The following is a 22,237-nucleotide window of genomic DNA, read 5'->3' as shown; positions in this document are numbered from 1 at the left end:
CATTTCATCTTTCATCGTTTATATCATTTACCCATCTTTACCTAACATAATTATAGGTATAAAATACATATACAGTTTAAGTCAAGTAAAACATGTATAAATCGTCCATCCAACATCGATATCAGGAACATAGATAATAGGCACATATAAAATGTAATTTATATTAAATAATTCATATCTATGTGTAAGATGAAAGTAACTATACACTCACTTGTTAAAGTAACGACTCATAATTCGGACAGTGTTTTGCTTCTAACAATTGTCTTTTCCTTTGACAAAACCTAGTATCATTATCACTAAGTGTTAGTTTATTATTTATTACGACTAATTATTAGTCTAGATTAATCATTAACTCAAAGTCTACTTCAAGATTTGTTAAGTAACGTTCAACTAGGTAGGATAGTTGGGAGGCATGACCACTTCGACGTATAGCCTTTCTGAATCCAACAACCAAGCCAACGTGACAATTCTAGACACCTCTCCCGTAAGTAGATCAGTCATTATAACAACTTTGAATTACTGATAAATCTTGTTTATAGGTTCATAATAGCGATAATGAACTTAAACATAAGTTATACTTAAAGTATGGTAAACATAACTCACTTACATGGAGGTTTAGCTAGAAACCGGGCTCTGCGCGGGCATAACTTCTTTGCTGAAAGCTATTCTTCTCGGGGCCTTCTGGCACTCCGGGACTCGCTAATAACTCCTAGGAAATGCTAGAGAAAAGCCTTGAGGCTTTGGGGTGTTTGGGAAAGAGTTGGTTGAAGATATGTGAGAAAAAGAGTGAAAAACACCTTCTATTTATAGGCTTCCAGCACCGAGTACGCGGGGCGTACACGAAGGGTAGGCTACTATATGTTACGTTGGATGTAGTCATGCCACATGTCGCGATCAGGTGCCAATTCGTGGGGAAGAAGGTGTGGCCTAGATCTTGTCATGTGTCACTTGCTGGTTATTCCCAAAAGTTAATTATCTTCTAAAATCAGTAACTTTCGCATACGAGCTCCGTTTTTGGCGTTCTTTATATTCATGTGTAGGTAACGACGTGATCTACAACTTTCCTTTAGACTATGTTAGCTAAATTTGACTTTATTTTTAAAGTTATTTTTTTTAACATGCTTAGACAGTTAAAGTCCGTTAAAAATTCATAACTTCGTCATCCGACGTCCATTTCGAATCTTTTATATCATTGAGCTCTTATTAACGAGATCTTCAATTCTCGTTTAGGTTATGTCGGCTAAAAATTAATCGATCTAAAATTTGATTTCCGGACTGTATAGTGTTATGTTGAATCTTATAAAAATCATAACTTCCTATAACGAAGTCAAATTTGGACGTTCTCTATATGCACTCTATTTGTTTAACGTATACTATGAATTTCGTTTAGATTCGTAATGCTAAAAAGTAATTTATCAAAAATTCATTTTTTACGATAAGCTGCGCCGTGACGGTTTAATCGTAACACTTCGACGGTTCATAACTTTTTCGTTATAAGTCGGATTTCAGCGTTCCTCGTATATCCGGAATCCCTGTTACAACTACTTCAACTTTCTTCAGAGATGTTGAGTCTAATTATTAATTTATTTTATATGCGTATTTTAATCTTATTTTATTATATCGTTATAAGCACCTATATTGCACATAAATCACATAATAGTCAAATAATTATTCTTCATTACATAAATAGGTTAAAATTGTTGACCCTAACTATTACATTATAATAATAATGCTTAGCCAGAAACGCGGTCTAAACGCGGTCTTTACAATATTCATTTTTGTGCTCATGATTCAATACTTATTATCATGTACTTAATCACATTATATGTATGAAATCAAAGATGATTTATATGGATAATATTTGTTTTTTTTTGCACTCACAATTCAATAACTTTTGTCATGTATTTAATAACATATGATTAATATGAAAAAATATTTTTTTCGCCTTTTATTTTGAATAATTGTTTTTGTATATTTAATCATATTTAACTATGTTTATTTAATCACATGTGATATATATATATATATATATATATATATATATATATATATATATATATATAATATTCATTTTAGTTTTTTTATTCAATACTTGTGTTATGTGATTTTAATCACAATTGATTACATATATTTAAAAAAAATATATATTTACATGATATACCTTTTCTAAATACAAAATATTAAAAAAATTATTTCTATTCATAAAATACGTTCTTATGACTTAATACACTCTTTAATCTATGATTTTTTTTGTTTTTTATTTTAAATTTAAATATGTCCAACAGTTAATTTTATTAATGGATACACGTTGTAAAAAATGATTCAAAATTCATCTAAATATTAAACCCATGAGAAATAGCCCAAAACTTAAGTCTATGCCAAAATTAAATTTAACCTAGCTATAATCATTGAAAAGTCAAAAGAGAGAATCTAACATCATCTCAATTCATATGCAAAAAAGCAACAGACGATTTCCAATAGGATTTGTTCTCTTTCGGCTTAACCTTCGTGTCCGGTAGCTCCCTCCTCCGATAAATCTTTCTTCTCCGACGAATCATTAATGTCTGAAGATGTTGGTGCGTATTAACTAAATGCCGACACTAGCAACTCATATGAGTCGGATCTCTAGTGACGAGTCATATGTACTGATTTATGAAACCTTAGATGTTCAAAGATCTCGCTGTAGGTTAATGATTCTGATACTTGGATCGTCTCCGTCACAAAAATCGACCGGTGGCCACCCTCAGGCCAAGCTCCATGTGAGATGGAAGGCATCGAACTGCCACTCGTGGCCGAACGTGAGTTGATCCTTCATTTCTTCGACCATCCTCTCAAACAGAGGGATGTAGAGGAATGGCAATAAGTGAAGAGGTAGTTTCCGATGGTCGGAGACTGAGGGAGATGGTAACAACAAATCTGGAGAGAGTGAAGAGGCGTCGGTCCGGTGGTTCTAATGGCTTACAGTTGTTCCGTTGGTTCTGACAACAACTTAACGATGGTTTTGACAGTCTACATCTAACTTAAGATAACAGAAAATGTGTATATTGTGGGAAAAAATATATTATTTTTATTAAAAGTTTATTTTTTATACTTCTAAATTTTTAATTTTTTAAAATTAGTGGTTAAAATTTGTTCTCAATTATTTTCAATTTAAGAAATATTCTCATTTGAACATATATATATATATATATATATATATATATATATATATATATATATATATATATATATATATATATATATATATATATATATATCTTTACTATCTTATAAAAGAAATCTCATTATTTCTATAAATAGATTGAATAAAATAATAATATTTTTTTAAGACGTCCAAACCATTAAGCTATTATTACAAGTAACTACTAATAAAATAATATTAAAATTTTAAACTCAACCCAATTATACAAATGATATAGCATAAGGTACAATTGTAGATTGCACATGTTTTTGACTGGCTCCCTTTAATCACTTTGACTCGTATAAGCTATTCCCCGAACTTTCAGAAAAACTGGAAAAATTGAATTGATTCCTTATTTTAAGGCATAATCTAAACGGGTCCTTTCTCACTCTTTCCAACATCATCGCTCTTTCCAAAAGGGGATTTTATTTTTCTAGGTTTCTTGCTCTATCTCGATCTTCATCTTTCCTTCTTTTTCATAGTGAAGCCATCCACTGAAAAAACACCCACAATCGCACCTTCAAAATCCTAAGCACCTTCTCCCAAATAAACCCTAACCATGAATAATCCAACCACATATGTCATCTCCAACTATGCCTCTCACCCCCACCACCACAGAAACCCTAACGTACCCGTCACCACCGTTTTTCGCCATCCCTCACCCTCTCCTTCTGTGTTTATCGCTAAATAATCATCATCATCACCACCACATGTGAGTTTCCTTGTCTCTCTATAAAAATCATCACCGCCACCGCAAGCTTGTTCAATCTCCTTAACTGTGTGCATTTGTGTGTGTGTTTAACTATGTGTTTATGTTTTCGATTTAAGTTCAAGCTTTTCACTGCTGACTTTCTTGAAGAAATCTTTTCTAAATCTGCATCTTAATAAGTTTATTTGTTCAATTTTCTTTCAAAATCTTATCTATGTTTTCTTTTAGGTTTGAAAATGGTTTTTCAGATCTAGATGAAGATGAACCTAAAGGTAACGAAAAATTTAGGTTTGAAAATGGGATATCAAATTGCATCAGGTAGCAGATCTCCATTAGGAGATGACAATGAGATTATTTTGGGTAGGTGATTCATATGTTTCATGCCACATATCTCTCTCTCTCTCTCTCTCTCTTATCTTAACAATATCTCACAAGCACCAAATTTTGAGGGTTTTTTTTTGTGTATTGAATAGGCGCGCTGATCACCACAAAATTAATTTGTTACAGTAACTTAAAAGGTATGGTTGTCGACTGTAGTTCAGGGCATCTTATTGGCATCTTCTACTTTAAAATTTAAATATATTGTTGGCTTAGATCCATTTTGTATCGCTATGTTGCCTCCTACGCGCAATTAAAGTAAAAACCTATCCACCATTATTTATTTATGCCATGTTTTTTTAGATATGATATTTATGCTTTTATTTGCATCTTCTTGATTTTAATCTTATTTTTCTATTCTCTAAAGATCTAATTTTAGTTGTCTTACAACCCTTAGTCTGATATGAAACTAATTGAGTAATTTCATTATGATATTATACATGGTTTTTTTTCTATAGCTCATGCTATATTGTCGGATGACGAATTTCTTTCCTAAAACTTCCACATTGAACTTCATTGATGATCTTTATTTCCAGCATATGATATGTCTGTGGCTATGGGAAAGAGTTACAGAATGATGGAATGGATGGTATGAACCAATTTCTTGCAAAGTCTTTATAATTGTTTGATTTTTAATTCAACATTCTTTTATAATTTACTTTATCCTTACATAGGTTAGGATTATCAACGAATAGCTTAGTTTCTTCTAAATTGTCGTTGGTGTACATAAGGAAAGAGACATTAATGCTACGGGAAAATGCTCTCTCCTTGTCTACATTTCTTCTATTTCATACCAAAGTAATAACAAGTCGAAAACATTGAAATTAATTCGTCTCTTATGTTATTTCGTAGGACCGCTGATGGTGACAACATCAAAAAAAGAAAGATTTGCGGGTATCCTAAAGATTTTTTTTTTACTTAAATTGCATTTTAATCCAATCTGTAAGATATTGCATCTGTTGTGAATATCACTTTGATGATCCACTTTATGCAGTTAGGGAAAATAACTAGATTGGACAGGAAAGAAATGAGTTAAACTTCAAACATTATATTTTCTGTTTTTACTTATTTGTCCGATTTCCCCTTCTTGATTTGCATTTTTTATAGTTCTTAGATTTGGACAAAGTCTGATCAGGTTTACAATCACTTTCCTTGGCAATACTTGAAACACCTTTGGCCCTAATTCTTTCGGTATAAGTGTTGTCAAATGTTTGAATTTTGAACATACCAAACCAACATTACCAAAAGCTTGATTTTTTTAGGCAGGCGACCCATTTTGTATATTTTTCAAATTTCTATTCATTTTAAGTTAGTCCATTGGTAGTGTTTAATGGTATATTTTGAGAATGCTATTCTTTTGTGTTGTTATTAGTAGTGAGGTTCTGAGGCAGCGTCAATCAGTAGGGATAGTGGTGAGTTAATGCATAACTTGCATCTCAATTCTTTTAAGCCACCAATATCGACCAAAAAGTTGACCATTACTTGGATTAAAGTTTGACTACGAATCATTATGAGTCATTGACAAGGATGAGAACACTATTTTTTTACCATTAGCTTTGATTTTTTTTGGTTTTGTTATGAAGGATGTGGAAAATATACGGAAATAATACCAAGAATTCATAAAGCCTAAGATGATTATGCTATTAGATTTTATGTATGTCTTATAAAGATCTAACAAATACATCTAATTGGTGACCTCACAATAAACTTTATTTCATATCACAATATCAAAAAATTATTACAAAATTTGAAAGGAAAAATCAATATATTCTTTTACGCTTACTGATAAATTATATTTAACTGTGAATGATAGATACATGTACTTTGTGTGTTCATTGTGATATGACATGTTTCCGAAGGGAAATTGTTCGCCCCCGCCGCTATGCGCGAGTTCACAGCTAGTATATATATATATATATATATATATATATATATATATATATATATATATATATATATATATAAAACAAAGATAATGATAATAATTAATAATATTAGTATAACAAAAAATATAAAATCAATAACAAAAATGAAATGACAACAAAACAAAAAAAAATTAAATAGTGAGATTGTGATTATTACAAAACATTTTCATATATGTCAACGTGAGATTAGGGGTGACAAATCGTGCTATCGTTTCGTGTTTCTGTCTGACACGACACAACACTACAAAGTTTTTTGTAACATGAACACGACACGATGTCGTGTTTTTTTAACTAACACGAAAACGAACGAAGTAAAAAACGACAAATACGACACGACACGACAAATATAATATATACTAAAAACTAGTTTATTTAATGAATAATTTATCAAATATAACACGATAAGCACGACAAACACGAAAACACGATAAAGAACTGCTAAATTGTGTCAATTTCGTGTTGAATTTCGAACACGAACACGACACGACACGACATCGTGTTTTTTTTTATAGCTACCACGAATACAACACGAACACAAATTCAAAATTTAGTTTCGTCCCAATTTCGTTTCGTGTCATGTATTTTTGTCGTGTCGTGTCATAAATTGCCACCCCTACGTGAGATTAGCCAACTTGATACATGTCTTGTCTTTTAGATTGGAGGTCTCAAGTTCTATTACAGACATAGATACTAATTGGTAACCATTATTCCGTCGTTAAAAAAAAGCTCTTTGGTATATATTATTTTAAACCTTGATTTTTTTTTAACCAACGCACCAATTATGAAAATTAGGATAATAACACAAAATAGTTATCACGTTTTATAATTGTTTCATTTAGAATAATCATCTTTTTCTTTAATAAATTTAAGTAATCCTTTTTAATCAATGAATTTTTTTTTGTCATATGTCATATTTTCCTTTATTTTGACACTTGTTATTTTGTGAGAATTTTAGAAATTTTATTTTTCACTTGTCATTTTTTAGGAATTTCCATTTTCTTAAAATAAAATTCCATAAAACTATAATGAGTTTTATAAGGAAATAAAATCATTCTATTAATTTGGTAATAAATTCTCATAAATATTTCAAACGATTTAATTGCTTTTACAAATTTTCAGAAGATTACATTTTGTTATGTAAAAAATTACATTATAAAATATTTCATATTTATATATTAATATTAAATTTTTATTTTTAATAAACCCGTATAATATACGGGTCTAACGTTGGTTAAACTTTAATAAATTGTCACAAAAAAATTACATTATTAATTATTAATAAAAGTATAAATCATGTAACGCGATGCAATGGAGTAGTCGAAAGCTTCGTGAGCTTAAAACCCTTTGAATTAGGTCTCTTTTTTCGTTCGTACTCACCCATATCTCTCTCTCCCTTTCTGTGTTATCTCTATCCTCTCTCTTATCATTCTTCCACAAACAAACCAACCTGCACTTACGATTTTATTGGAGAATCCGCCATAAATATAACCCCCTTTGGAGGTTGGTTCGTTTAATCGACGTCAACAAAAGATGGCATCGTCTTCACCTAATGTTTGGGTTTTGCTGGGTTTGAGTTTGGCCGGAATACTGTTAATGGCGAAGAAGCTTAAGAAAGTCGTCAAAGTTGACTTCGGTGCATTCGTGGAGAGGTTTCAGATACTACCTCCACCGCAGCCGGCTCCTCCGAAAGCGCCTCACCCGCTCACTGGCCTCTCCTTTGCCGTCTCCGACCTGTATGCCTCTTTTCCTTTTATCTACTTCCTTGTTCCATGGAAGGTCTACTTTTGATTTCTAAGTTATAACTACTAGTATATTGAATTGAACGAAACAAGTTTACTCTTTCAATAGTTTAACCTTATTATTGATATTTTGCTGAGGAGCGTATCTGATTTCTTGTTCATCCAATTACAATCCTGTACAGATTCGATATCAATGGGTTTGTAACCGGATTTGGCAGTCCAGATTGGGAAAGCACACATGAAGCTGCTTCACAGACATCTCCTGTGGTTTCAGCTATTGTAGATGGAGGAGCCACATGCGTTGGAAAAACTGTGGTGGATGAACTGTCATTTGGGTTAGTAATTTATTGCATTGTTTAGACCTCTACTAGTTGTTAAATAAAATACCATCTCTTGTTGCAGTATCAGTGGAGAAAATAGACATTGTGGTACACCCACCAATCCTGTTGCTCCTTCAAGGATACCAGGAGGATCATGTAGTGGTGCTGCTGTAGCTGTTGCTGCAAAGCTTGTTGATTTCTCTTTGGGTATGCATGCGATTCCCATTTGTTCCTCATGTGTGTTGGTGTATGCTAACAATCTCTTAACAGGTGTTGATACTGTTGGTGGGGTGAGGCAACCTGCTGGACATTGTGGCATCCTTGGATTTCGGCCATCATATGGTTCTGTTCTTCATTCGGGGATTGTTCCTGTTTCCACAAGCTTTGACACTGTTGGTATGCAATTATGCAAATGCAAATGCAAATGCAATGAATGAATACTGATTCCATACACATTCTACATTTATGATTGTTTAAATAATTGATTATCAGGATGGTTTGCCATGGATCCCAGTATATTACGCCGTGTAGGACAAGTCCTGCTACAAGTGCCATTAACAGTTCAACGTAACCCCAGGAATGTTATCATTGCTGATGATTGTTTCAGATTATCAAAAATTCCCTTTGACCGGTTGACTCAGGTGGTAATTAAATCAACAGAGACTCTATTTGGAAGTAAGCATACTTTTGTTCTTATTTTGTCATCTTCAGTTTCAATTTCCATTATCATTTATGGATGAAAACCACCCGTTTTCTTAAAATCCACAGAACAAGTTTTGAAGCATGAGATTCTTGATGATTACATTGCTTCCAAAGTTCCAAGCTTGAAAGCACTTGATTCCAAGAAGTCAAATGGTGATGTTAAGCTCTCTTCTCTAAGGTCGCTTGCCAACATTATGCAGTTACTAAGAAGGTAATATAATATTAACACTACTTATCAATTTAACTTCTGGGTTCATTATTTAATACTGCTTACCTCATCTGGGTTTCTTTCATTTTGCAACTTGTTTAATAAGTTAAAATATCTTGAATACAGGCATGAATTCAGCCATACTCACTCTGAATGGATTAGCTCGGTGAAACCAGCTTTAGATCCTCTTATCTCAGCTCAGATACAGGGGAAGCTTGAGTTAAGAGAGAAAGATATTGAAAATTTCCGCACTGTTAGAAGTGAGCTCAGATCCGCCTTAAATGCCCTTTTGAAGGTATTTATATTCCTTTAATTTTATACATAACAGTTTACACACATGATGATGATATTATACAATTATAAACTTGTGTAGGACGATGGAGTTCTTGTGATCCCTACAGTTTGTAGCCCTCCTCCTAAACTCGGTGCCAAGGAGCTTTCATCTGAAGAATATCTCATGAATGAGTTTTCACTCACCGGTTTAGCAAGCATGTCAGGCTGCTGCCAGGTCATCACTCTCTCTCACAAACTAACACACAAAAAGAAAGAAAAGAAAAGAAAAAGAAAAGAAGGAACTGATCGTTATATCTGGTTGGTTGCAGGCCAGTGTACCTTTGGGAATGTATGAAAACTGTCCTGTTTCGGTGTCTTTGATAGCAAGATATGGGGGGGATCGTTTTCTGCTGGATACCATTCAGACGATGCATGCATCTTTAAAGCAGAAGGCTGATGAAGCTGGAAACTCAAAATCATCTGCTGATGTTGTCACCAAGGAAGCCTCTGCTGAAATTGCTAAAGAAAAGGTAAAACATTCAGGCTTTTTTATTAAACAAATGTTGTTAACTGAATTTGATTATAAATATTAGGGCAACGAAGCTTTCAAAGCAAAAAATTGGCAGAGGGCCATTGGCTTTTATACTGATGCCATCAAACTCAACAGCAAAATTGCAACATATTTTAGTAACCGAGCTGCAGCACATTTGGAATTGGGAAGGTATCATAATCATTTGTGTGTTTCTTTTTTAAACAAATTTTCCCTCAATTATTTGTTTTTCATGCTTCCAGTTTCATTCAAGCTGAAGCAGATTGTACCAAAGCCATCGATCTAGATAAAAAGGTGACTTTTCTCTTGTTTTGTAGAAGGCGCTAGGAGGGTAGTTTTGGCAATTGACAAAATACATGAGTTTTGTATGTAAAAATCCATGTGATTGTGATTGTGATTATGTTACTTACAGAATGTAAAGGCGTATTTAAGGAGAGGCACAGCAAGGGAGATGCGTGGATACTATAAAGAGGCAATTGAAGGTAGATTTTTGTAAAGTTGTAATTCTTTATTATAAGTTTTTTTTATTTTCTATACTTATATCAGGGGTTAAGTTGTAAAACTGTGTGGGTTGCAGATTTTAGGTATGCACTTGTTCTTGAGCCAACCAATAAAAGAGCAGCGATGTGTGCTGACAGGTTAAAGAAGTTATTTCAGTAAGAGAGAGTGGATGTTGGCGAAAAAAGGTGTTGAAGATAAAAAAAAAAAAAATTCAGAATCTTGAAGGAAATCCCGAGCTGAGCTGGATCAGCAACTATCTTTTGCTGGGATTTCATTGATTTGGGGGTCTGTGACTGTAATATATATTTTAGGTCAATTTTGGTCCAGTCTTTAAGATACAAATTCAGAGGAATGAATGAGAGGTATATTATTATTATTATTTTTAATCCAAAAATCAGCCGGAATCACATGACATGACATGATTTTGTTAAATGTGTACAACCTATTCCGAAAGCTGGTTCCTATTTTTGGAAAAAGTATGATAAGTTGTCTAAAATTTTGAAATATGCAACATGTTTTTGAGTTCTGCTCGGTTGTTTTCTAGTAGTTAGAATTGGAAGAAAAAAAATTAGATTCCCTAAATTTTGTCTTGGTGAAACCAAAATTCATAAAACGACAAAGTAGATATTTGTTGAATGTTATAATACAAAAAATATCTTATCAAGCAAACATGTGAATTGATTTTTTTTAATGTAAAATCTAATTTATTTCTTAACTATTTTTTAATTTCATCAATGTTTACATGAGACTTAAACTCGCGACCTCAAGGTGGAGGGCAACACAGGAATTGGTGTGAAGTGGAAAATCAACAAAACCAACAAAATCTCAAATTTTAAACGCAGAAACTGAAGCGATGCCATATTTTTTCTTCCGGTCAACAACTTTGAAGATTCTATATTAGTTGCGTATATATGTTTTAAGTTCGCAAGAAATAAATCCCCAAGAGGGTTTTGTTGATTGCTTAGTTTTTGTCTAAAATCCTTCAAAGTCAAAGATTCTAACATTTAAACGTCCAGAACCACGTTAAAAATTTCCAAGATTTTCAGTTCCCGGAACCTAAAGATGACTGATGATCGATCATACAGACTAGCAGAAACATAAAAACATCTTTTTACAGTTTTGACTTTTTAGCCACTAAAATCAGCCATTTCGGAATTTGATTACAAAATCAGAGAAAATGTATTGTTCGGGGGATTAAGTAAGGCATGCTTTGAGGATTATTTTCATTTAATTAGAGATTTTGGGTTGATGTTTTAATGGAAGAAGATGAAATTCTAAGAAGCCAATTTTGTTGCCCATCAAGTGTTTGATAAAATGCTTAAACCAATTTTTCTCGTGCTGCAGCCTTATTGTTCAAGATAATGTAGTTTGTTTAGTTTGGATGCTTCTTGTGCACACCAACATTGTGTTGGTGTGCCATTTCCTTCCCTTCCTTGTTAAATATTGTTTCGTAGTTTTAGCTTCATCTCGAGGCTTGTTCTCTTGTATGGCTTCTTCTTCCACAAGTTCGAGTGATATTTGTTTGTGCCCGTTCAGAAGCTTCCATTGTTGCCCAAACGGTGAAGTGGGAAGTAAGGGGATTGGCCGTATGATTTCACACATCAAAAGGCATCATTTACCTATTGAAGACCGTAAAAGTGTGTTACGCGAAGCTCATTCTAGTGATGTTGGTTTATTTATGACAGTGGAAGAAACTTTGAAGGCCTTTAGTCAATGGATGTGTGGGAAATGTATGACTTTGCAGGCTCTTAGCCGTTATTGTCATCACCCGGATGGTCATGCGAGGTTTGTTATAGGGGATGACGGCTCGAGTCGTTATATTGTAGGTATTCTAAAGCCGTCAACTAAAGAGTCGGTGACAAATGCTCTTGGAGGTTTGGTTTTTGATGTTACGCTCCTTGATCATGTTTTTAAAGATCCTATCACTATTGTCAAGAGTATCCCCATAGTTGTCGTCTTGCTTTCTCTCATGCTTTAAAGTCCGCTCTATACAAGGTGATTGCCCAACCTGGCTCAGTTGAGGCATGGATGTGTTTGTTACTTCTTCCTCGATGCACACTGCAAGTGTTTAGACCAAAAAATAGACAAGAATGTAGGTCTGGGAATAGAAAATCCTTACAGCAAAGCTCCATCCTGCAGTCCTTGGATACATGGGGGAAAGAGGGTGGTATCACGAAGTTAGTTCAAATATGTTAGACAATCCTGAGGGTGGAGCTATGAAACAGGGTGGAGGCATCCTTCAGAAGGAGGCTACATCAAGTAACACCAACATTAGACAGTGTCTTTGTAAGGTTGCAAATGGTCATTTTACCGCAGCAGTCAAAGTGTTATGCTCATCGGGTGTTGCACCATATAATGGTGATACTATTAAAGCTTTGGAGGACAAACACCCTTTCAGACCACCCCCATCCATGCCGAGTCCCATAATTTCTGAACCTCCCCTTGTAGCAGACTTTAACTGTGTATTTGGTTGCATCAAATCCTTCCCTAAAGGAACTTCTTGCGGGAGAGATGGCTTGAGGGCTCAACACTTACTAGACGCCCTTTGTGGAGAAGGGTCTGGTATTGCCACAGATCTCATACATGCTATCACTTCAGTTGTTAATTTATGGTTAGCGGGAAGATGCCCAACCATTTTGGCAGAGTTTGTTGTATCCGCTCCTCTCACGCCTCTACTTAAACCTGACAACGTGATCCGTCCGATTGTAGTAGGCACTATATGGAGAGTGGAGACAGCTGGTTTCCAAGGTTGCCATGAAAGGTGTGGGTAAAGAAATGGCCAAGTACCTTAATGATTTTCAGTTCGGGGTTGGTGTATCTGGCGGTGCTGAGGCTGTGTTACACAGTGCCAATAGGGTGTTGAGTGAACACCATGCTGATGGGTCTCTTGTAATGCTGACTATGGATTTTTCGAATGCCTTTAACCTGGTGGATCGATCAACATTGTTCCACGAGGTTAGAAAGATATGCCCTTCCATTTCTTTGTTGGTGAATTTCTTGTACGAGCAAGCAACGAGACTTTATATCGGAGCCCAACATATATGGTCTGCCACTGGGGTGCAGCAAGGTGACCCCTTGGGCCCTCTTCTTTTTGCCCTCGTTTTGCACCCACTTGTGCACTAGATTAGAGACAATTATAAGCTCCTTCTCCATGCTTGGTATCTAGATGATGAGACTGTCATTGGGGATTCAGAGGAGGTGGCTAAAGTGTTTCATGGTCTAGGTTTGGGTTTGGAGTTGAACATCAAGAAAACGGAGATTTTTTGGCCCTCCTGTGATGGCAGGAAGCTTTGTGCCGATTTATTACCAACGGATATAGGGAGACCTTCTTTGCGGGTGAAGCTCCTTGTGGGGGGGGGGGGGGGCTGTTAGCAGAGGCGCAAAGTTTATTAGCGGGCTGGCCATGAAGAGAGCGGTCAATGTTGTTGATTTGATGGGCCTTCTTCCACAACTATGTGACCCGTAGAGTGAGCTCCTTTTGCTTCGATCATGTATGGGCATTGCAAAACTTTTCTTTGGTTTAAGGACATGTCAGCCAATACACATAGAAGAGGCATCGTTATTCTTTGACAAAGGATTGCGCAGGTCTATCGAGGATATGGTGGTTTGTGGAGGCCCATATTTGGAGACATTCAGTGGCTCTTGGATTCCTTACCTATTCGTTTCGGTGGTTTGGGTTTGTACTCGGCCTACGAGGTTTCCTCCTACGCATTTGTAGCCTCAAGGGCCCAAACTTGGGCATTACAAGACCACATCTTACGTGACAATTGCGTATGTGGTATGAACTCGGATTACCTATGTGTTATGACTCGTCTTCGCAATACGATTTTCGGGATTTGACTGTAGCGGTTTCACTAAATCCCAAAAAGCTTTGGCGTGTGCCCTTTTTAGCAAAATCGTCCAAGATAAGGAAGTCAACTTTGACATGACTGTCAGACAGAAAGCAGTCTTTGAGTGTCTGAGGGCACCTCATGCTCAAGATTTTCTGCTAACTATCCCTATTGATGGTCTTGGCCAACATATGTCTCTTGAGGAGTACCGAACTATCCTTCATTACCGCCTCATGATTCCCATATTCCCAATTGACGAGATATGTCCAGTTTGTCGCAAGGCGTGTTTGGATACCTTTGGGGAACACGCGGTTCATTGTAGAGAGCTCCCTGGTTTCAAGTATAGACATGATATGGTTCGTGATGTTCTCTTTGATGCTTGTCGGCGTGCTGGTATTTCTGTGAAGAAAGAAGCGTCAGTGAACTTTTTGACGGACCCGCAGGATGGAAGGTCCACACTTAGACCGACTGATATTTTGGTCTTTGGATGGATAGGAGGGAAGCATGCGTGCGTGGATCTTACTGGGGTTTCTCCTCTCATTGGTTTGGGAGCGGGGGTTTGATAGCTGGGCATGTCGCTTTGAAAGCCGCTGCGTGGAAAGTGGTAAAACACGAGAATGCATGTATAGCAAATCAACATGTGTTTGTTCATTTTGCATTCGATACATTTGGTTTTCTCGCACCAGAGGCGGTGGAGTTCCTCAATAGAGTCCAACGGGTCATGCATTCTAATGTCATATCTCCTAGATCCACAAATGTAGTTTTCAAAAGAATTGGTTTTGCTATCCAGAAAGAGATAGCGGCGCAGCTTGTTGCCCGTTTGCCTTCAATCGATATTTATTAAACTATATAATTGATCACTATTTGGTAAAAAAAAATCGTCGAAAAAAAAAAATAAGACATCTCTCTCTCTCTCTCTCTCTCTCTATATATATATATATATATATATATATATATATATATATATATATATATATATATATATATATATATATGTACAAAACATAGTTTTTTTCGTTTTTTTAATTTATAAGGAGCTATTTTTATTGAAAAACGATTTTAAATATATTAAAATTCATAATTTTTTATTATTTATAAATAGACATCCATATTGATATAGTTTTAAGATAAATTAAAATTTTTATTTTTTTTTATAGTTTTAGCTATCGTTATTTATAAGTGAATAAAAATTTATCAGATTTTTATTATAGTACATTCGTTATTCACTTATGAATAAAAAAATATAATTAATCTTTTTTTACAGTCTAAGTATCATTTATACTACTTATTCATATATGAATAACAAACTAATTGTAACAAAAATCTGATAAATGTTTTATTCATATATGAATATAAAATATGATGACAACTAATACACATTTTATTCATATATATAAATGTAATATATGACAAAAGATGATGTAAAAACTATATTTTAAGTAAAAACTTTTATTACGTGTTATATTCATATATGAACGATATTCAAACTATAAAAAAAGTTAAACATACGTTTTATTCAGGAATAAATAATGAACATATTGTAATAAAAATCTGATGAATTTTTATTAACGAGAGCTGAAACTCTAAAAAAATAAATTTTTTATTTTATTTTAAAACTATATCAATATGGATGTCAATTTATATAGAATAAAAAATTATGAATTTTGATACATTTATAATAATTTTTCGATAAAAATAGCTTTCTAAAAATAAAAAAAATAAAAAAATGTTTTTATGTATATTAAAGTAATGTTTAGCATAATGTAAGGAAATATAGTTGGTTGGAAACACATATTTATCCGTTATCCATTTCCGTCGGTACGCCTAAGTGTTTTGTGGCAAAATAAATGTGTGGTTGAGAATGATTCTTCTATTCTCAACCTTTCTCTCTCTCTCTCTCTCTCTCTCTATATATATATATATATATATATATATATATATATATATATATATATATATATATATATATATAGGAGAGAGAGAGAGAGAAAGAGAGAGGGTTGTTATAAAAGCAAATTTCGTAGGTGTTTTAGTTTTTTTGTTAAATTATATATATATATATATAATTTAACAAAAAACTAAAACACCTCCGAAATTCGTTTTTATAACAACCCTCTCTCTCTCTCTCTCTCTCTCTCTCTCTCTCTCTATATATATATATATATATATATATATATATATATATATATATATATATATATATATATATATATATATATATATATAGGGAAGAGTTATTTGGAAAACAAAAAAAAAACCCTAAAAAACCCTAAAAATCATAAAAATACATAAAAAATACTTAGAGGTCACAAAACTTTTTTTTTATTTTTTTATGAAAAAATCGCTACTTTTCTAACAAAATTGCTGAAAAAAATCATTTTTTTATAAAAAAAATTGGTTTTTTTTCAAAAAAAAATTCAGCAAATCTATAGTAAAAGTAGCGATTTTTTCATAAAAAAATTCAAAAAAAAAGTTTTGTGATCTCTAAGTATTTTTTTTATGCATTTTTATGATTTTTAGGGTTTTTTAGGATTTTTTGTTTTTCAGAGAACCTAAACATATATATATATATATATATATATATATATATATATATATATATATATATATATATATATATATATACATACATAAGGGAGGAGGGAGTCATTCCCTCCTAACCCACTGAACCCACTGTCACATCAGTTTTTGTCTCTTTTTTTTCTTCATCTTTCCCAACCCACAACATACTGAAATTCTATCTTTCTCAACCCACTCAACACACTCGATTAAAAAAATACGGAACAACTAAGGTACAAGTCTTAAAACACATGGTACAAGAGAAAATAAGAGAAAGAAAGTAGAGAGATGGGATGAAGTGAGTTAGTGAAACCAATTAAACAACCCGCTGAAGAGTAAGTGGTACCGACGGTAACTCTATTGCTAATTAAGATTTTACCTTGATTGTTTAGAATTTTTTTAATTGAATGAGTTGAAAAAAATATGGGCGGCAGTCTTAAGGCATATCCCCAGAAAGCTATTGGTAACGAAGTCCGACTCATCATAGAACGAACCATGTCCAACAAGGTTCGATTACGTCTCTCAGCCACACCATTCAATTGTGGCGTCCTCGGAGGCGTCAATTGCGAGACAATTCTGCATTCCTTTAGATAGTCATGAAACTCAAGACTTAGGTACTCTCCTCCTCGGTCTGACTGAAGCATCTTGATTTTCCTGCCCGACTAATTCTCCACTTCATTCTTAAACTCTTTGAACTTTTCAAAGGTTTCCGACTTTTGCTTGATTAAGTAGATATATCCATATCTGCTATAATCATCTGTAAAAGTCACGTAGAAGCGGCAAGCATCCCTTGTGGTGGATCTAAAGGGCTCACACACATCGGTGTGTATGAGATCCAATAAACCCTCACCCCTTTCACAAGTGCCAGTAAAGGGTGACTTGGTCATCTTCCCAAGTAAACAAGATTCACACGTGTCATCGTCCCTAAGGTCGAATGACTCCAACACTCCATCGTTTTTGGAGTTGGGCTATGCGTTTCTTGTTGACATGGCGAAGGCGACAATGCCACAAGCATGATTTGTCTAGACTAGTAGACGAATCAATTTTCAAAACATTATTTCCTAAACTATCAACAACCATCACAGATTCATAAATCTCATTACAAGGTAATGCATTGAAATAAAAGACACCATTCAAATAAACGTTAATAGAACCATTACTATTATCAAAAGAATACCTGAAACCTTGTCTAAACAACCCATGAAATGAAATAATGTTTCTTGCCATATCTGGCGAATAACAACAATTGTTTAAATCTATCCCTAACCCATTGCTCAACACTAAAGAATAAACACCGACTTTGGTCACAGACGACAATCTTCTGTTTCCCATAATCAGGTTCATCTTTCCATGTTCCACCTCCCTACTTCTTTTTAGGCCCTATATATCAGAACAAATGTGGTAACCACACCCCGTATCAAGAACCCATGAAGTAGGAAATGATGAGTTATTAGATTTAATAGAATACATACCTGCAAAGGTGGGCTTAATCTTCCCATCTCTTATATCTTGCAGATATTGAGGGCAGCTTCGCTTCCAGTGGCCCTTTTGGTGGCAATAGAAGCACTCTGTTTCTTTGGGATCGGAAGAGGGTACGGGGTTTCCCCTTATGGTGGCTCTTACATGGAGCCTTCCTCTTTTTACCATTTCCTTGACCTATTGCCATCATAGGAGCGGCCACAACAGGGGACGGTGCAACGGATTTTGTCTTTGAGATTGCTCTCATCAATCCTCAAGAGTCCTTGGATCTTGCTCAAGGAGACCTCATCCTTGTTCATGTGGTAGGTCATCATAAATTGGTTGTAGCAGGAGGGCAAGGAGTGGAGGATTATGTCGATAGCCAAATCCTCATCAAACTTAACATTAAGTTTGAGAAGACGATCAACATACCTCTGCATTTTCTACAAATGAGAGGTTAGGGATTCTCCACTCCCCATCTTAGCGGTGATCATGTTAGTAATGATCTCATAGCGCTCTTGCCTCGCGCTCTGGTTATACCTGTCCAACAAATCCAGATGCATTTCATACGGATACATGTCCTCATAGGACTTGTGGAGTTCGAGGTTCATGGTGGCCAACATGATGCAGTGAATTTTCGTAGCATCACGCTCGTGAGCCTCAAAGGCGGCCAACTCTTCAGGAGTAGAAACATCTAGGATGATATTCTCAAGCTTTTCATCAAGGACATATTATTTGTCCTCGTAGCGTGTGATCATGCGAATATACCTCATCCACTCGTTGAAGTTTGAACCATCAAATGTCACTTTCTGACACAGGTTCATTAACGAGAATAACCCAGAAGCGTTGTTGTTGTTGTTGTTGTTGTTTGCAGATATTTGAAAAAAAAAAGGAAAGGAACAAAGTTTGATTATAAATGAATCCCTAATTAATCACCCAAATGAGAAATTAGGGCTAGGATCCAACAACATTATTTACAACTTAGAAAGGGATGTCGTACTCTAAAGGTAAATAATTTGAAGGTAAGTGAATGACGATTCACTAATTCTCACCATGAAAAACGAAAAAGACATTTAGGTTTTAATGTATAGAAAACTCCTAGATCTTTGAGATTCATTGAACTTTTCAATGGCATGTTTAAATCTCGATATGCATTTCAAATTTGCGACTGGAATATCGAGGATCGCAAACAAATTGTGAATAACCATGCGAATCAACATGGTGCACTCAATGTCTCTATCACTTAATCAGTGTGTCGGTAAACCACACACGCTCCATTGATCTATGACAAACATCGAGTCACCCTTCGCTACCAATGTCATCCCCAAATTGATGTACCGGTTAACCACACGCGCTCCACCGACGTTTGACAAGGGTACGAAGTGTAATTCCATGGATTAGCATAATTTTCACATTTTACCCTAAAGTAACTAAGATTGGGAATTTAAAAACATGTAGTTACTTTGTATCTTACATTAAAGTTTTAATGAGGAGAGGGTTGCCCTATCCTACCCGTTCGGCTAATGACCCTTCACCAGTCAAGCAAGCGGTAGGTGTGAGTGTACACCCATTAAGCGCCATTTTATAGGCAGCAACCTTATACCCACCTTATAGACTGGCTTCGTGAATGAGGTCTACTAACGGTTAGACTATCATTTTAAGTTATACATATATATATATATATATATATATATATATATATATATATATATATATATATATATATTAATTAAGCTTGTAATAATATATAATAGTCTAGGGTTGAATTTTAAACTTGTAAAATTCTAAGGGTTTGAAATTTAAATTATTCAAAATTAAACTTTTAATCACAAAATTCAAATTTCAAAACTTGAGGGCAAGTTTTGAACTTTTCAAAACACAAGAGATCAAATAACAAATAATTCAAATTAAACAGTTAATTTCATAATTATCTATATTTGACCTAATATTGGTTGTTTATATGCTTACAGTTTGTTTATTGGTTTCATGTATTATGAAGTTGGAAAAGAAGGGCTTTGATTGATCGCAGTGCACACACCCATGTTTTCCACATTTAATGATTTTGGGACGAACTCTGATAAATATTTTAATTAATAATGTTTTGGATGTTTGGAATAAATGATATCTATGTTTTGACTATATTAAGAGTGAAAATTTTACCCTTGATTTTTGGGTCGTTACACTACGAACATTAACCAAGTCTAATCAAAGCTTGTACTTTTCTTTAGACAACGTCCTTGTTACCATGTCTTATGGATTCTCCTTGGCACCAGACTTTTGAATGCATAACTTGTCCTTTAACATGATAGGTTTCTCCACCTTTAAAAGAAGACTTTGAACAAGACCAACCGCCAATGATCTTCTTATCTCCAGATCACTTTCATGGTCTAAGTCTATCAATTAAACCAAGTGCGTATGTCGTGCATTAGCACCATACACCAGACAAACATCAAACGTTCCCTTCAAGTGTCGCAATATCCACTTGATTACTTCCCAATGAGATTTTCCCCAATTTCCTCGAACCACCAAAGAAGAACCAACAAGTTTTGACTGATCACAATAGAACGACCGCAAGACTTTCATAAAGTAATGAGAAATGTATAATCATCCTGCTTTTTTATAACTCTGAATCTCCATCCTTGCCATCTTTTTTTCAGATCCTAACTCGTTCATCACAAACTCATTCTCCAAAAGCTTATTCAAGTTGTCTTTCCCGACATCAGCATCACCAGACACTTCTTCCTTGGGTTGAACAAGGGATTCCTCACATCTATGATGTTCCATGTCACCTTGTTGTTCCTCATTTATCACAAAATTGTATGGGGTTTCTGTTTTCAAACTCCAAATTTTGGCTAGCATCCTGATCGTTCCCTGCAACACTTGTATTACCTCCTCTCTGGTTACACAAATCAGATTTAAAGTTCACAAATTTGCCAATAACAAATTTTGGAGTTTGGTCTTTTGTACACCACAGACGATGACCTTTCCCTCTAGATGGATATCCTAGAAATATACACTTCATTTCCCTGCACTCCAATTTACCACCATTCACACGAGCATAAACAAAGCATCCAAACATTCATAAACCAATGTTCTTAGAGGGTTTCCCATACCACACCTCTTGAGGAGTCTTACAATCAATTGCAGTTGATGTAGATATGTTCGCTAGACAACAAACAATGTTGACTACTTTTGCCTATAATTGCTCTGATAAATCTCCAGATAATCGCATGCACTGAGCATGCTCCACTAGTGTTTGGTTCATTCATTGTTCCACTTCACTCTGCTGTGGTGTTAGTCGTACAGTGCGATGCCTCACCGTACCTTCTGTTTTGCAGAAGTTTTCAAATGAACCCTTGCAAAACTCCAACATATTTTTCATTATAAGTGAATTGACATGGTTCCCGGTCTATTTCTCAACCATCATATTCCACTTCTTGAATCGCCCAAACACTTCATATTGGTCCTTTGTCTTCAGAAAGTACACCTAGGTATTCCTTGAGTAATCATCGATAAAAGTCACAAAGTATTGACATCCAACATGAGACTTCACAGAAAAGGAACCCCATAGATATGGGTGAACACACTCGAGAATCTCCTTGCTTCAGTGTTGAACTGAACTGAACTTCACCCTGCTTTGTATTTTTTGAACACAAGCTTCACTAGGTTTAGCATTTCCAGTTGAACCTCCACCAAATAACCCTTTCTTGCTTAAATGTTCCAACTTATGATGCCACAACTTTCTTTCATCGTCATACTGATCCAAGGATTACGATAAAGTCACCGTTCCCCCAACCGCTCAACCATTGAGAATATAAATCCCTTGAGGATTCATCCTTCCCTTCATAATTATAAGAGCAACCTTGGAGACTCTTAACCAGTCACCCTCTCCATAATATTTCAA

At 34.7% G+C, this 22,237-nt stretch overlaps 1 protein-coding gene and 1 long non-coding RNA gene across 2 annotated transcripts; both read left to right on the top strand.

Moving 5' to 3' along the window:
• Window positions 1–3,579: 3,579 nt before the first annotated feature.
• On the top strand, window positions 3,580–5,332 carry LOC145069107 (uncharacterized). The gene is made up of 3 exons (XR_013689297.1): window positions 3,580–3,893; window positions 4,119–4,250; window positions 4,364–5,332. It is a non-coding gene; the product is annotated as an uncharacterized LOC145069107 (long non-coding RNA).
• Window positions 5,333–7,514: 2,182 nt separating this feature from the next.
• TOC64-III (translocon at the outer membrane of chloroplasts 64-III) lies at window positions 7,515–10,865 on the top strand. The gene is made up of 13 exons (XM_079013834.1): window positions 7,515–7,926; window positions 8,115–8,267; window positions 8,335–8,459; window positions 8,523–8,648; window positions 8,745–8,927; window positions 9,021–9,165; window positions 9,289–9,457; window positions 9,536–9,670; window positions 9,765–9,965; window positions 10,029–10,156; window positions 10,228–10,279; window positions 10,398–10,467; window positions 10,563–10,865. The coding sequence occupies exons 1-13, from the start codon at window positions 7,724–7,726 to the stop codon at window positions 10,643–10,645; spliced, it is 1,773 nt and encodes a 590-aa protein (XP_078869960.1). The 5' UTR covers window positions 7,515–7,723; the 3' UTR covers window positions 10,646–10,865.
• Window positions 10,866–22,237: the final 11,372 nt, after the last annotated feature.

This window comes from Lactuca serriola, chromosome 8 (genome assembly GCF_051521515.1).
Source record: "Lactuca serriola cultivar US96UC23 chromosome 8, Lser_US96UC23_V15, whole genome shotgun sequence".
Lineage (NCBI taxonomy): Eukaryota > Viridiplantae > Streptophyta > Magnoliopsida > Asterales > Asteraceae > Lactuca > Lactuca serriola.
Note: the sequence above shows the minus strand (reverse complement) of the source record. Positions and strands in the feature narration are given on the sequence as shown.